At 32.2% G+C, this 15,846-nt stretch overlaps 1 protein-coding gene across 3 annotated transcripts; it reads right to left on the bottom strand.

Moving 5' to 3' along the window:
- Nucleotides 1-953: 953 nt before the first annotated feature.
- On the bottom strand, nt 954-15,738 carry LOC126831455 (protein unc-45 homolog B). Of its 3 annotated transcripts, XM_050561950.2 has the most exons (22): nt 15,592-15,738; nt 14,915-15,164; nt 13,787-13,988; nt 13,379-13,554; nt 13,012-13,104; nt 12,401-12,571; nt 11,765-11,975; nt 11,151-11,318; nt 10,458-10,626; nt 9,796-9,865; nt 9,441-9,533; nt 8,835-8,969; nt 8,420-8,514; nt 7,975-8,110; nt 7,336-7,476; nt 6,935-7,050; nt 6,296-6,362; nt 5,716-5,832; nt 5,177-5,292; nt 4,562-4,679; nt 3,512-3,658; nt 954-3,134 (listed from the first exon to the last, which is right to left on the bottom strand). In XM_050561950.2, exons 2-22 carry the CDS (start codon nt 15,038-15,040, stop codon nt 2,871-2,873), a joined length of 2,931 nt encoding a protein of 976 aa, XP_050417907.1. In that variant the 5' UTR covers nt 15,041-15,164; nt 15,592-15,738; the 3' UTR covers nt 954-2,870. The 3 variants fall into 3 exon arrangements, with proteins under 3 accessions (XP_050417907.1, XP_055959152.1, XP_050417908.1); XM_056103177.1 differs by lacking the exons at nt 14,915-15,164; nt 15,592-15,738 and adding an exon at nt 15,523-15,545 and having other exon boundaries at nt 955-3,134; XM_050561951.2 differs by lacking the exon at nt 14,915-15,164 and having other exon boundaries at nt 956-3,134; nt 15,592-15,736.
- Nucleotides 15,739-15,846: the final 108 nt, after the last annotated feature.

Genomic DNA, 15,846 nt, shown 5'->3' with positions numbered 1-15,846 from the left:
ATTGAAATGGGGTCTACATTACTGTTGCCCCTGTCCGTCGGCCCATAATTGCTTGTGGATGCTCTAAAGTTAATATCCGATTGGATTTAAATTTATACACAGTGTTTACGGTCATGAGATGAAGCCTATTGATTTTCAACAATTTCCGATAACTGCCAGAGTTATGGATCTTGATCTTGCGGATGCTCTAGAGGCTAAAGTTAATATGAATTTGACTTTAAGTGCTAAAGATTAAAGTTAATATAAATTTATACACAGTGTTTAAGGTCATAAGATAAACAATCGAAACAAATTCTACGGATTTCTGATAATTACTAAATGGGTTGTTACTCATTAGATTTTATTGTTTTGTAAATGTTTTCATTTCTGACAAAAGAAAAAGTATGCGACAAGCCGACAACTCTTGTTGACTGCTCGGACGAATTAGCTGCTGTGGGTGTATGTTTTGTTGCCTGGCAACCTATCTTTTAACAGGATTTTGTGTTAATTCAAACTAGGTTAAATAGGTATTAGTGCTTTGGGGTTTCTCGTCACTTTGCAAAAATGAAATAAGTTTTGATTGATTTGGATTGGTTGTGTTCAGAAATACTGGTATGTAAAAATTTCTAACAGTTACTTTTACAAATTTTTAGGGGTTTTCAAGTTTAAAACTTTACTTCATAAAGTACTGTATGTTAATGGTTGGATTTTCAATGATAGTTATGCCCAGATTGATATCTGTGTACGCAATACATGGATTTCTATTATGTTTAGGATACTGGAATGTATCTGCATGAGCAGAGTGAAATCTTATGGAGCAAAATTCCCCCCAAATTCTGACGTACAGTCAAGCCCTGTGCATAGTGCATACACTGATGTATGCTCAAAAAAGCCTGTATTGTCTCCAATACAAATGTCTCCTCAATAGAAAATAAACTTTTTAATCTAAACCCAAAGTTTCATGATTTTAAAGAAAAAAAATCTAAAGCTTGTATGTTAATCACTCATTTAATAAAATAAATTATATGCATAAATGTACAGACCACACAGAAAGCTGGGTTATGAGATAATAAATGATATTGTAAGATAAATATACAAGATGAATGTTAAATATTTTTGTTCAAATCTTCTTTCAAACATAATTGAACCATTCTTGATTACATTCTTTCGTTGATACACAACATAATCAATTTTAATTTAATAACAAGCATACATTTTGGCAGTATTTTTAAATATTCCTTCCAATTATTGAGCCATTCTTGATTACATTCTTTCAATGATACAATTAGTATTCAATAAATGTATTGATTAATGAATGATCTCTATATAGTAAGTGCAGGGGGACTGCACCAAACACAAACAAATACATAAGAAAGAAAAACCTACAAACAGGACACAATATACAGACACCACAAACACACCCACCAGATCAAGGGAATGGATCCAGGGGCTAGCTGTGAGCGTCCATTGGGCTGTACAGTCCCGGACCTGTAGTAGTGATGTAGACTTCACTCAATGTGAAAATCAAACTAACACTAAGGGAAGCAGCTGAAGAAGGGAATATTCCCCAAACATTCTAGTGGGAGTCATGATTGGGTGTATGCTACAAGAAAATTAGATCAGTGAGAAAGGCCCTGGTGTTGGCCTAAAACGTTTGTCTGCATTTTTCAGCATGGTTTCCCCTTGTCGGTGGTGCAGCATAAAGGGCCTGGCTTGGAAGAGTGTCTAATCATTTAGCTGTGATGAAAAACCGAGGCCCCATGTATACACTGCCATGCACATAAAACTCCTTGACAGTTGGAATTTGAAGAGAAGGTAAAAAAGCTGCTGTCTATGCAAACTTTACCTCGTAGCAAGCACACTGCATGCCCTTCTTCATCAGCCCACGTAAAATCCCATTTCATTCTCATAAATATATATTTTTAATAACATTCATGCAAACAAACACTGTATTTATATTATATCAAAATCATCTCTTATAAATATATTTCTACAATCATTCATGCAACAAACACACACAGTATTTACATTATATGAAAGATATGGTAGTTGACAAAGTTATAGATGTTTTACAAAAAACTAATGGTATAAAAAAATTAAGTAGTAGTACCAGTTAGTAATAATTAAGACATGATTTATTGCCGTTTGTAACAATTGCTGTCGTATTTGTAGAAGTATGTCTTGTATTTTCCAGGAAATGAATATTTGAAAAACATTGTGTAAAATTTCAATATTACCTCCCAACTCATTAGTCATAAATAGGCAGCAATTGTCCTTAACATCATCTGACGTAGCCAGTAGTTGTATCCGCCCGTGCTACAGTTGTCCTGCTCGTACTTGGCATTCTAACACAACAACATCAATAAATATATCATTGTATTTCAAAATAATAATCCTGTTCAGTGTAAAAATTTAAAGAGAACTTGTTTTTATCTGATTTAAATAACAATACCTACTTTTAAATTTAAATCTGTTGTATATATTCAGCAATATCAAAAACATAAAAAAAACAATAGAACAAATATGGATTATTGTTAAATACATAATATTGCACATTTATAATGTGATCATACTTAGATTGATATTATTTGATTCATAACCGTTAAATCTATGTCATTATACATAAATATAAAGTATTATGTAAAAGATATGATAAAGACCCAATAGTGATAATGCTATATTATTTACTGATGTCTATTCAAATGTCATGGGGGGGGGGGGGAAATCTAATTTAGATTCAATTCTTTGTTGCATAGGAAACTACTTTTCACAATTTAACTATACAAAACAAATACTTTGATAATCAATGATAACTACTGTAAGACACTTGATAGTATTCTCATACTTTGTGATAAGATCTGTTGAATTATTGTCTTTATTACATAATTGTTTCAGTCTTCTTCCCGAGGTTTAACAAGTCCATATTCAACAGCTTTATTTAAAGCCTCCTCGCAACACTCCTTCGCTTTCTTTCTATCTGGTAAATCTATCTTTGTTACAGCCATTAAAATCTCAAACAGCGGACTCTCAACAATTTTCTCTGCTATTTCTTTGTTTGCACACATCATATTATACACTATGTAACAACCACGGTGCTGTAATTCGGCCATTTCATTGGCAACTAGAGTTTGTAAAATTTCATTCCATGGCGCAACCTGAAAATAATAATAAAATTGTTGTTTACGATTAATTCAAAATCCTAACTTGTTACAAAGATAGTTTGCCAGGTCCACAATCTTGGTATATGTGTTAAATGCTTTGCAACTATTTGAGTAATGGGTGAGGGGCTATTTAAATTCAAACTAAAGAACAAACATTAAAATGGTTTTTAAAATCAATTAAAAATTACGACCTCTATTCTCTAGAGGGTCCAATATCAAGCACATCCAGATAATAATTGTGACCTCTAGAAGGGCCACAAGAAATGGACCGTTTTTTCATACAATCGGGGGCATTCATTCATGATGTTACAGTCCTGATCAAGCTGTAACATGTAGTTCTATTTCTATTATATAAGACAAACAGTACCAACCTCAACTATCTTTTTACAGACAATTTCACTCGGGGACAAAATGGCTACTGCTCCTGCTGCTGCTTTAACCAGATTGATATCTTCTTCACCACAATATAATAACATCAGTTTTACTTTATCATTTTCTTTCTCATACAATTTTACAACCTGCACAAATAAAGTGTATATAATAAGTAAAATCTGCAACTTCACACACATGAAATTCTCACAGAATACACCCACTTCATGGCAATCAATATTTATCACGTAACATCTGGACAATTGCATAAGAAAGGGTGTTTTCTTTTCTGGAACACCTGATATCATTTCTCAATTATTTGGGAAAATCACAGTTATTAATCACTGTTTCAAAGCAAAAACATAGTACAGAAACTGACTGAGGTTTAGTGTCCCATTAATGACATTAATGAGGCCAGTCAGAGACTAACATGTTATTAAAAATTATTTCTCCATGTTAATCTGTGCAGTATGAGGGAGAAAATTTTGTCGAAGAATGAAATCTTTTATGTACACAAGCTATTTATACATGGTACCTTGGATTTTCATCCCATCAAACTGCATTAACATACACACTTTCCTAGTTAAACCAACCAGCAACAACTCCAAAATTCCTTCTTGGCCCATGGTGGCCTTCAAAATTGGCACAAAAGGAAATATTTATATGACATGCACGGTTATTAATCACCATGGATCTTCAAATTTGGATTTTTGACTGTTTTATGCAACTATATTTAGCATAATCTTGTAGTTTTGGTCATTATATGAGCTGTATTTATGGTTTAACTGGCAGCGATATTGCAATTCCAAAATTGGCCATGTTTCAAAAAGCACATCAACCTTATATGCATTGAAAGTGGTGCAAAAAATGACAAATTTTTATTCCCCTAATCAACACAAACCCATAGTTCAGGGGGGAAATGCCTGGGGTAAAAAAATTTTTTTTTCATACTTGGGCGTTATGGAAAATCTGTAATGTCTGGTACATATTGACTTTTCTGATGCAGTTTTCCTGCTTGTTTATTAGACAAGCAAATGTTAAGCAGTACTTACCTTTTCATTCATGACCATATTACACATACATTCTGTTGCAGCTACTTTTAACTTTTCGTGATCTTCAAACATGTACTGTTCTATTGCTACAATACCATCTTCTGTTACAATACGATTCCTGAAATCATCATTATAAAAATATATAATCAATTAACAGATCATTACATTCGCTGTGTTTTAGAATTTATTTTTTGTGTTTCTAATTGTTTGTGGTGTGGTCATCCAGTACTTTCTATTACAATTCCATTGTTCGTTGTTCAAGTCTAATTCAAATCAAAACAATAAAGAGAGAGAGAGAGAAATAGGGTTTAACGTCCACTCGACACAAACTAGGTCATTTCGGGACTAACATATGGTTTTAATTTTATTTTAATAATTCGCTTGCGCGTAGGGGTCTTTAGCAGTGGGAGGAAACCGGAGGACCCGGAGAAAACCCACGAGGTTGGACAGGCGACCCTACTCCTTGCCACGTACAACCGGGGATTCGAAACCACGCCAGTCGACTCAATGACAGACTTTATGATACAGCGCGTGCACGCTAACCATTCAGCCATCCAACCCCCCCAAAACAATAAAACAACAATAAAATTAGTGTAGTAACAAACAGGAACCTACCTGACTGAATCAGAAACAGAAGCCAGATTTGTTAAAGCTAAAAGTGCTTCAAAATTCTGTAAACTTGATCTTTCAACATGTAATAAATGTATCATTGGTCGTACTACTTCATACATCTAAAGAAAAAAATGGTAATAACAAAAATTTATTATGGTAAATCATGTTTAAATTACAGAGATAAAACAAAATAAGATTTCATTATCATGCAACACAGATGCTACTTAATGAAAAAAGTACAATAAAAATCTGCTATACTTGTTTTTGTAAATGAGAAATTAATAATGTTTACAATAGCTGTTTTCAAAAAGATGGTAGAAGTCAGGTTGCAAATTTGCAGAACATTCAGGAAAATTAAAGGTACAACTACATCTGTTTTCAGAGTTGTCCTCAAGCAATGTGAATATCGATAATACTGGTTAGCCATATTGACTTCTATACACCTTTGAGATAACCAGATGTAAAGTGAAATGTGATAATGGCCAGATTCCTGAAATTCACCATGTGCTATACTAATTATAAATTTTCTAAATCAGACTTACTCGTTGTCCTGGAAAGGCAACCTGTGGATCCATGGTTACCGCTACTTTAGCCAAAGCGTGGGCAGCTAGAACTTTACCGACATCAGTATTATTTTCTAATGCTAACTGTAATAAACTCTGTAAAAATAACAAGTTAACACAAATTACATACCAATACACTGAACAATGCTTCAAGAGTATTAAGGACCCAGAGAGAGAGAGAGAGAAAGAGAGAGAGATTAACATCCACTTGACACAAACTAGGTCATTTCAAGACTAACATATGGTTCAATTTTATTTCAATTAATCGCTTGCATGTAGGGGTCTTTAGCAGTGGGAGGACCCAGAGAAAACCCACAAGGTTGGACAGGAGACCCTATTCCTTGTCATGTACAACCGGGGAATCGAATCCATGCCAGATGACTCAATGGTAGACCTTATGATACAACGTGCACATGCTAATCATTTGGCCATCTTACTCCAACTACACAGTGCATCTCCCTATATTCAGATATATGAGCCCTGTTGGATATCTATCACATTTTTCTAAATTCAACTTAATTAAGATGAAAAGATATGTTTTCATATATGTATGTGTTACCTTAGCACCACCTTGTTGAACAATTAATCCTCGTAATTTTTCTTCTGTAGCTAAAGCCATGTAAACTCTAAAAGTGAAAAAACATAAATGATATAAACATACAATAAGTTGTTAATCTGCTTTTAATCAAGTCAATATAGTTTTATAGAAATGTGTATCCGACCCAAGTTGTTACATTTAGTGGTAAATTTAATCATGTCCTAAAATTTGAAATCATATACGTTTGCTCAACGATAATGCTTAATTAAGACAATTTGAGATCTATTACTATAGTTAACATAGATCTATAATGCCATCAGTGTTAACAATAAACATGTAGCGATTAATAACCATTTTAAAAACAATTTTAGCCAATTGGCGTTATCCCTTTCATACAGAAATTAATTGGAGTGTGATATCTATGTGATACACATACAACGAACACAGAAATATTTATGTGTAATTTCCAAATTTAGGTTAACATTTGCTACTGGACCCACAATTGCTTAATCTTGCCCTGATCATAGCAAGCCAAACACTGAAAGCCAACATGCTCCCGAATGCGGGGCAGTAACTAAGAAGTAACCAAAGAAAAACCAAGAAGAGCAATAAGTAACCTGCTATGCATGGATATAGATATCAGAATATTTTTTTTCTTACCTACACAATAGTTCTCGACTATTTTTACTGTCTGTTTTAGCTAAAGCTACTAGAGCATTAACTAGACCACATTCAGCTAGCTTGTGTATTCTAGCCGATAAATATTTCTGGGCATCCTGTAATCAATTAAACAAAAAATACATTTAAACCATGTCTATCAATGGCTGAATCAGGAAATACACCAAATTACAATAGGTAATTGTTAAAATGGTACCATAGTAAAGTATACAAAGATGCATTTATTTTGTAATCCTATTTTTAGCCATGTGTTAATGTATTATTGATCATATTGGACCAATGACTAAGTGCATACTAGTTACTAATTTCACCCTGCTCACATCACCGATAGTTGCTCCATTATCTCCTAATTTTAATCGAAAATGTTAAATAATATCACAAACCTTAGGATGATCCTCTGGTACATGTTGTTTAGCAAATTTAGCCATTTCTATTAATTCTGGCATCACATCTTGTTTATCATAACTATTAGTTAAATTAACTAAAATGGTTACAGAAGCATATACACTGTTTTTATCAATACGCTGAAATAAAAACAAAGAAAATCGTTTAAACATTTTATTCCATGAATTGGGCAATATCTATGAGGAGTTTGCTTGTTAATTCAAATGTAATACATGACATGTTTGCATTTCCGGGTGGAATTTATGGTTAAGTATGAAGAAAAGTCATTACAAAAGTACATATATCAACAAGCAAACAAAACTGATTGATAACATTTTGGAATTCAATACCCTCAAACATTGACAAGGAAGTATATGTTGAGTATATGCAACAAACAATTATTTTTATATCCTCACCAATCACTATGATTACTCACAAATGATTACTCTACCCAAACTACCTGTGTTATTAAGGCTGGGGGGAACTATGACAAACTCAACAGAAAGTCAGTCAATCTGGAACAGGTAGAGAAAGTCAGCAAACCACATTAAGGCATCCACAAGACTAAAGAATTAGGCATTTTCAAAATACAGCATCAACATAAAAAAAACATACATGCTGATAATAAGATAAATCACCTTAGCCAAATCAAACAATGCCTCTATTGCTGGTGTATCTTCTATTAATTCTTCCTTTACTTCGGCATCAAGAGATAAATATGCCATTCCTTCTGCTGCCCATTTGCGCATATCATCTGCAGCATTCTTTAAAAAGCTACAAGATAATTGTTCAAATTAGATATATGTTAAACTCTTATAGAATTATTTGACACATAATGAAAACTATTAGTTGTGGATCTAAAACTTCTATATTTATTACTTAGACTGTAATCATCAGGGAAGATCTTCTACAATGCCAATGAAAGAATAATTTGATATGCAAAATACAAGTGCTCGAAATGATGGTGTATCCTTCTAAACTATCAGTAAACCTTTTTTTATCTTTTATTCAAGACTTACTGAAATACACCATGTCTTAATAAAGATAAATAGTTCAATATTATAAAGAAGACAATAAACTTACTTTCTGCAAACTTTAGCCAATGTAAGTGTAGAACCGTCTGCCATAGGTTTAGCACTGGCATCAGTACCCCCAAAACTTCCTAGTTTACATAAACCCTGGAATAATAATAATAATATTCAATTATCAACTACATTCATTCTCTTGAATGTTGATACATAGAATAAAACATTAATCCTCTTTCACAAAAATATATAGGTACCAACAAGAAAAAAAAAAGGTTTAAAAATCATGTTAACTGGTTTTTTTTTTTAGACTAATATAATTTCTACTGCTAAGGTTATGTGCTAATAGTAATGGCGGGACTTCTGCTTTGACAGCTGGGATTCTCTGCCTGCACTCCTAATTCTGACAAATTTCATTAATTTTTTGTCTTTTATCCAATTAAACTCAAGAAAAAAATATAGAAATACATTACCACTAAAGCTCTGACTCTAGTTTCATCTTCCCCATGTTGATATAGTTTCTTTAATACAGGTACAGCTTCCTTTAATATACCTGTACAACGATTCTTCTTTGATGCTGAATGTACAATAGCTTCTACAGCAATCCTCTATAAATATAATATACATGCAAGTATTAACTGTTAACAATATGTGATTCAGTCAAATGAAATAATATAACTTAACAACCACAAAGCAGACAAGTTCACACATTTAGGATCCATGTCCACTAAGAGCAACAACTTGAGAGATAACACTACAATTCCACAACATCATTACACGAAAAATAGCAACCCACACAGAAAACAATGTTATGGAACTTCACAATTTGGATATTTTGGTTAATCAAGTCAAGAATCATTCTCTAGAAATAATTAATTAGCAAAATAATACTTTATTGCAGTTCTAGTTTATACTCCTTATCCAGGTGAACCTTATGAGATTCAAAACAACAATGAATAGTGATTGACTAATCCATCGTGCTGATAACACAACAAAAAAACACATTAAATCTCATTAAACATAACTGAAAATATATTTTTCTAAAATTAAAATTACTTTCCCCTGTACTATGATCTTACCTGATGTAAAGCAGTTTCACTATTAGCCAGAGCAAACATAAGTTGTACCACACCTTCTGTTCCTAATATCATATTACCTACTTCATACGGACCCTAAAATATAACATATATATCTCATAGAGTTCAATAAATATACACACAGGTTAATCAATGTGCAGTAGAAAATATTTGCATTATCTTTCAGACAGATTATGGTGATAAATGTATATGCTTTTAATTATATGATGGAACTACATTTAACACAGTTGTTTCTACCAGAAATAAGACTTGCATGACTTCATAGACAGCATTTTATAGTAAAAAAACTACAAGTATTCTGCCTTTAATTGACAATAACTCAGAAACTAACTCCTACCTGAAGTAAGGTTGAAATGGCTTCTATAGCCTCTACTTTAGATTCTAATATTTCATCAGTAAATAAATCTCTGTAATAAATATAACATTGTTAATTAATTAGCTGTCCTTCTCCATCCAAAAAATAACTTACAAGTTTGAGAAAAAAAAAATACAATGTACTTGGAAAGAAAAATCTTCAGCTCAAACAACTCAATCTATTATTACGTGTGACTTATTAGATGCACATTGCAGTCTAACACTTAAACAACACACAGAAGATAAAAGTACATGATTACCATGTCTGGAAATAGGGCACTTGTCACCAACATTCACAGGCAGAATCGTTCTGGTGCCTATTGTTTTGTCATGCACAGATTTGTATTTTTACAGTGTTTTTCCTAATACTTTTACATTTTTAATACATTTTTGGTACAAAGTTTTAATTGTAAGGGACTAGTTCAATAGTGTTCAACATTTTGTCAGGATCAACTGAAAATCATTATTACAGCATAGACAAGCAAAGAAAATCTCAAAGTAAATAAAACTGTTAGCTACTTGAGTTCACAGAATCAGTGTTTCAGTACTAAATTAAAATGAATCAAAGCAGATAGCAGTGTAGTGGTGCTGAAAGTGCAATTAGAATCTTAAGATATGATCTTCTGATTAATGGGCAGAACTTACTTGAAATATTCACTACATTTTTCTTTAAATATTTCTCTTTCTTTATCACTCATGGTATCATCCCAGACTTTAGATAGACAAACTGAAGCATGCATTCTACTGTGTTCTGTTACAGGTATTGTATTATGTACTTTTAAAGTACCTGCTACTGTTAATAACCCCTCAATACCTATAATAATAACATATAATAACTATTAATAATCCCTAAATACTGCACAAAATCCAAAATCAGTACGTCACTTAATGGGACCTATATCCTTATATATTATACAGCAGTTCGAATCATTAATATATCGTTTTAAATATAATTTTCATCGGTCTTTTCTGTTGATTGTTTACAAGAAATGTGAAGAGACAGGGTATTATGACAATAGATTGGGCAATATAACAAGGTCCACTCAACACACATAGATTATTTTGAGACTAACATATTGTGTATCTTTATTTAAATAGTTCACCTAAAAGACCTCATATGTTTCAGAATATTTAGTGGACTTTGAAATAAGAATTCAACTGACCCAGTTGTAACCGGTGTCATGCAATAAACATTAAATACGCATACATACACAAACACTTTGTACCATTTAACATTTATTGTGAAACTTTGTACAGTTCATAATTTATGCTTTACAATATTTCTTCAAAATATTCCAATAAAAAAACTTTATATAGATAAAAAAAAAAAATACAAACCTTCTGTAAATAAGAATTTTTTCATCCAACCAATACCATTCAGTCTATCAATATGTTTGATCATTATCTCCATAGCGGAGTCTCGACCATGTGCTGATACTTTCTTATTAACCAACATCTTGACCAACTGATAAAATATCTGATCTATATATTCCTGACTATATTCATCTAAAAAAAATCGATAAGAACTGTTTAAAAGGTAAATAGCCATTACTCCTTTACAATCACACAGAGGGTACTAAATTGACCATTCTGGATCTCCATCCCATAAAAAGTGACAACTGAGTAAAAAACCAATCTCTGATGCCAAAGCCTCGTGTTTAGCAAAAAAGAAAATAAGTTGTTTGTCGTATTTGATTATGCCTCCCTCTTATCATAAATGACAGAACTGTACTCCATGTCTCTCCATTGCAAAAGTCTATTCTCAACATTTTGGATCATGAACCTAGAACTTCTATACATATATTAAGTCTCATTAAGAACTAAGATCTAGTTAGTTAAACACTAAAATCCTTTCTGTACTTGCTAAGTGTTTGGCATGGATGGACCCAGCATTAATCCAAAATATGGATCATTGAACACAACCCACAGTTATTATTCTTAATGAAAACTACCTGGTATGAAATATGGATATGGTCCAACTCTTTCTCCTTTCTTTTTATCTTCTTTATATTTCTCAAGTTTTGTGGTGAAAAGATCAAACTCTGACCCATACACCATCAGATTCTGTAGTAATGTACAACAAGAACTGGCCAATTCGGAGCTATCCATGGCCATCAGTGTCATAATCTTATTGACTCCAATCTTCTCAATTATCTCCCTAGACTAAAATAGAAATCAAACTACAAATATGTGGATGATACCAAACTGAATAGAACAAATAAAAGCCCCCATGCAGCTTTTGAAAATATCAGTATGACTGCAGTTAGGAAGTCATACAATCCATTAAAGTAGATAGTCCATCTAATTGTATCTAATAACAGCACATAGATCATAATTACAGTTGCTCAAAAAATACCAATAAAAAATTTTGAGGTGCTGTCTAACATGGTAATGTCACCACAGTTTTCTTAATCTACGGCCCTACCAAAACTACATTTTGTGCGACTGTAATCATTATCTATCTTTATTAAATAGAAGTAGATGCCCGATCTCTTTAGGATTCTCGCATGTAAGTAGTCGTTATCAACCTAATTGGTCAGAACATACATAGTCAGTGGTCTATTTGAATAACTTCTGATAATACTTACCCTTTCCTTGCTTTCTTTACTAAGACACGCAAGAATACGTATTCCTCCTACAACAAGAGACAAATCTCTTTCTTCTAATAAAGATGTTTTAATTCTTTCTAAACCGTTATATTTACATATCATTGTAGCCGATGCACCTTCTCTTGCTAATACTATCAGATTATTAATAGCCTGCAAAATATAATTCAATATGTAAAAGATATCAAACATAAATCCTTTAAGTAACTTGTATAATTGTGTCATGTGTTATTCTCATTCAGTTACTAAATGCCACTTCAACAATTTATCAGACATATGACTGAATTGGCTGTTGAAAAATATTGATTTGAAACATCACGATCGCATGATCTGGGGTTGAGATCTGATGATGAAACACACACACACAAATACATGTATGTTGCAACAGAAATCAAAACAAGTGAGTTATCAATGAAAAAAAAAATCAATTGACGATTCAGTTTAGTACATAAAAGACTAATGAGTTCTATAATGTAAATCTCACTTCTAAATTGCACGAAAATTTCAGAAAATTTAACACACTTTTTTAAATTAGTGTTATATTTTTTAATATAAAATATTTCCCACCTTCCATAAAAATATATATACCATACCTGTTTTCTTTTATCAGGATCTTCACATTTATTATCAAAAGCCAGATTAAACATTTGAGATACTTTATTAGTCATACTATTCTGTTCTTTGACCTACAATTCAACATTAGAATTTTTATGGATTACTTTCAAATTTACAGAGGAACAATTTTCATTTTATTGACATGTAAATGCTGAACTGTGTACTTTTTGGCACATAAAAAAAGCAGAAGTTTCTGTAACATCAATCAATGTGATAATAAAATCCTTTTACTTGCTAGATTAATAGTGGTCAGAGTTTCCAGAATAGCCTATCTAGTACCAGAGTGAAAAATTTTAACTATCAGATCAAAGACTTATCAGTTACTCTTTAATCCCATGCACTTACTTTTTGTTGAACAATAGGATTTAGTCTTTTAAATATTGGCGTAATTGCTTTATTAGACGGGTCAATTTTCATCAAGAGGGCTGCATCTCTGAATGCTTCATCCACTTTATCTAAACCTTCATAAGCCTGACATCGTCTGAACAAAGCTTTCGGGTCATTTGGTGCAAATTCTAGAGCTGAAAATGAAATGTTGGATATCAATAACAACTTTGCTGGAAATGGAAACTCTTTACATGACTGGCTCTATCTAAATGAGACACACTGATTAAAGAATCAGATATTTAACATTTATATATAAAAAAAAGGGCAATTAAAGCTTACTTTAAAAGAAATAACTGTTAGACTTCACTGTAACCAAATTTGTAAGACAAATAGGGCCTATGCGGGAAAATCAAAAACTGACAATACCTTTGGTAGCATCTTCCACAGCCAATTCAAAACCTCCCTTCTTGAGATGTACAGCAGCTCTGTTTTTATAGATGACATTCTTTTCTGTGTCTTTAATATTAGATAAGTCTAAGGCTTGTGTATAGCAGGCTAAGGCTTTGTCATAGTCACCAGCCTTAAAATACTTATTGCCTTCCTCTTTTAATACTGTTGAATCTCCCATCTATAAATAATTGACATTATTTGTTTTATTCATTCATAATAAGTTGGCTTATTGTTTTATACAGATAGCCCAGGCGACTACAGCATAAAATCAATGTCTGTTTTTCTGACATGAATTTATAATAATCTAACACTATTTTCAAGTGAAATTTTGAGATTCAAAAACATAAATGAAATGATGGCAACAAAAAAAGATACTGTGAAAAATTGGAGGTTAGGACTAAAAAATATTCGTAGAACAGAGGTTTCGGGTTGAGTGTTACTTTCATTAATTTCATATGGCTTGTTATAATACGAACGGACAGGTCTGGCCACAGGATTTCGTCTGTTAAAGGAGCTATGTCTCTAACTCAATATTTTCCATAATATTTAAAATGAAAAACACGAATTAGAATTCATCAATTTCAATCCATATTAATGTTGTTATCTTGCCTTGAAACTCAGATCCTAATATCCAATATTTAAGACACAATTAACATTTTATAATCAATACACGAGTTGTGTACCCTACATGGTTTTGGGTGCCATTTTGTAATGAACAAATAAAAACATATCCTACAACACAATGTGGAAGCAAACTGCAAAATAATTTAAAAAACGTGTAGAATGCACTAAGCAGGCGTAAACGACTGCCGTTCAATTTGAACTCTTCACAATCACATATTTCAACAAACATAATTGATTAGAAATTACAATATATTTTTTCAAAAATTGAATATAAATCACTTTACATACATTCATATTACATTAATAATAATATGTGCTTTTAGAACCATTATCATCTACATGTACATGTATTTCAAGGTTTCAAAAAATAGAGCTGTACACCCTTTAAAGTCTCTGTTAAATCAATACCATCTAAAGTCTTCGACATTGAAAACACAAATTATTTGTCAATTTATATCAACAATGATGTTATGAACTTACTTGGAAAAGATGGGCTTCTGATATCCAATATTTAAGACAAAATAAATCTTTTACCATTGGTACACGAATAATGCTTTTCAGTGCCATTTGTAACAAACAAGGAACTCGAAGAACGAGGTTAGACATAATATTATTCCACCAGTCATGTCAAACGGTGACGTCATATTCTTATCTTGAGAGATTGCACAATAAATACTATCAGTGTACACTTCAATAACCAGACGCTAGAGATTGCCATCAACTGAGACTTCTGGTGTATTTTGCCGAACATAAATGATTTGAAATAATTGAAATTTGAGTAAAAACGGAAAGGATTGATATTTGAAAGGTAAATCAGATTAAATGCATTATAATATGCGTCGAGACCCATTTGTGTCAATTTCTAGGTCCCAAATATTAGCGATTTACCTACTTTTAGAGAAGGAACTAGTCTAATAAAAAAAAAATAATAATAATCAACACAAGTCCTAGCCTAACTTCTAAGCTTACTATGCCTTGATCTACCGTCCGTACCGGGTACTTAACTTTTATCCTTGGATTTGATTTAATTATGTTGACATTTTTGTCAACTTTCTATTTCCCAACTAGATCTAGGTGTTGGATCTTACCATTTTTATTCACGTCTGGTGTATGATAACTACAAATCAGTAAGAAATGTCACCAAATAAAACATTTACCTTGCTTTCAGCCTTTGGTCTTCTAAACTCTGCAAATTATCAGGAATATTCCAACTTTTAATCGCATGGCAATATAAAGCGGAAGTATATACGTTTCTTAACTTCTAGAACTGCTTTCTGGAGAGTTCTAGAAGAAATGTTTTGGCAAACGGTCAACTTCTAGAATCTGTTTATTTCTAAAGGGCGGCGAACTGTTTATGTCAGCTCTATAACTGAAGTATCAAATATTTGTCAACGAAATTTATCTCGGAATGT

This window comes from Patella vulgata, chromosome 9 (assembly GCF_932274485.2).
Source record: "Patella vulgata chromosome 9, xgPatVulg1.2, whole genome shotgun sequence".
NCBI classification, from domain to species: domain Eukaryota; kingdom Metazoa; phylum Mollusca; class Gastropoda; family Patellidae; genus Patella; species Patella vulgata.
Note: the sequence above shows the minus strand (reverse complement) of the source record. Positions and strands in the feature narration are given on the sequence as shown.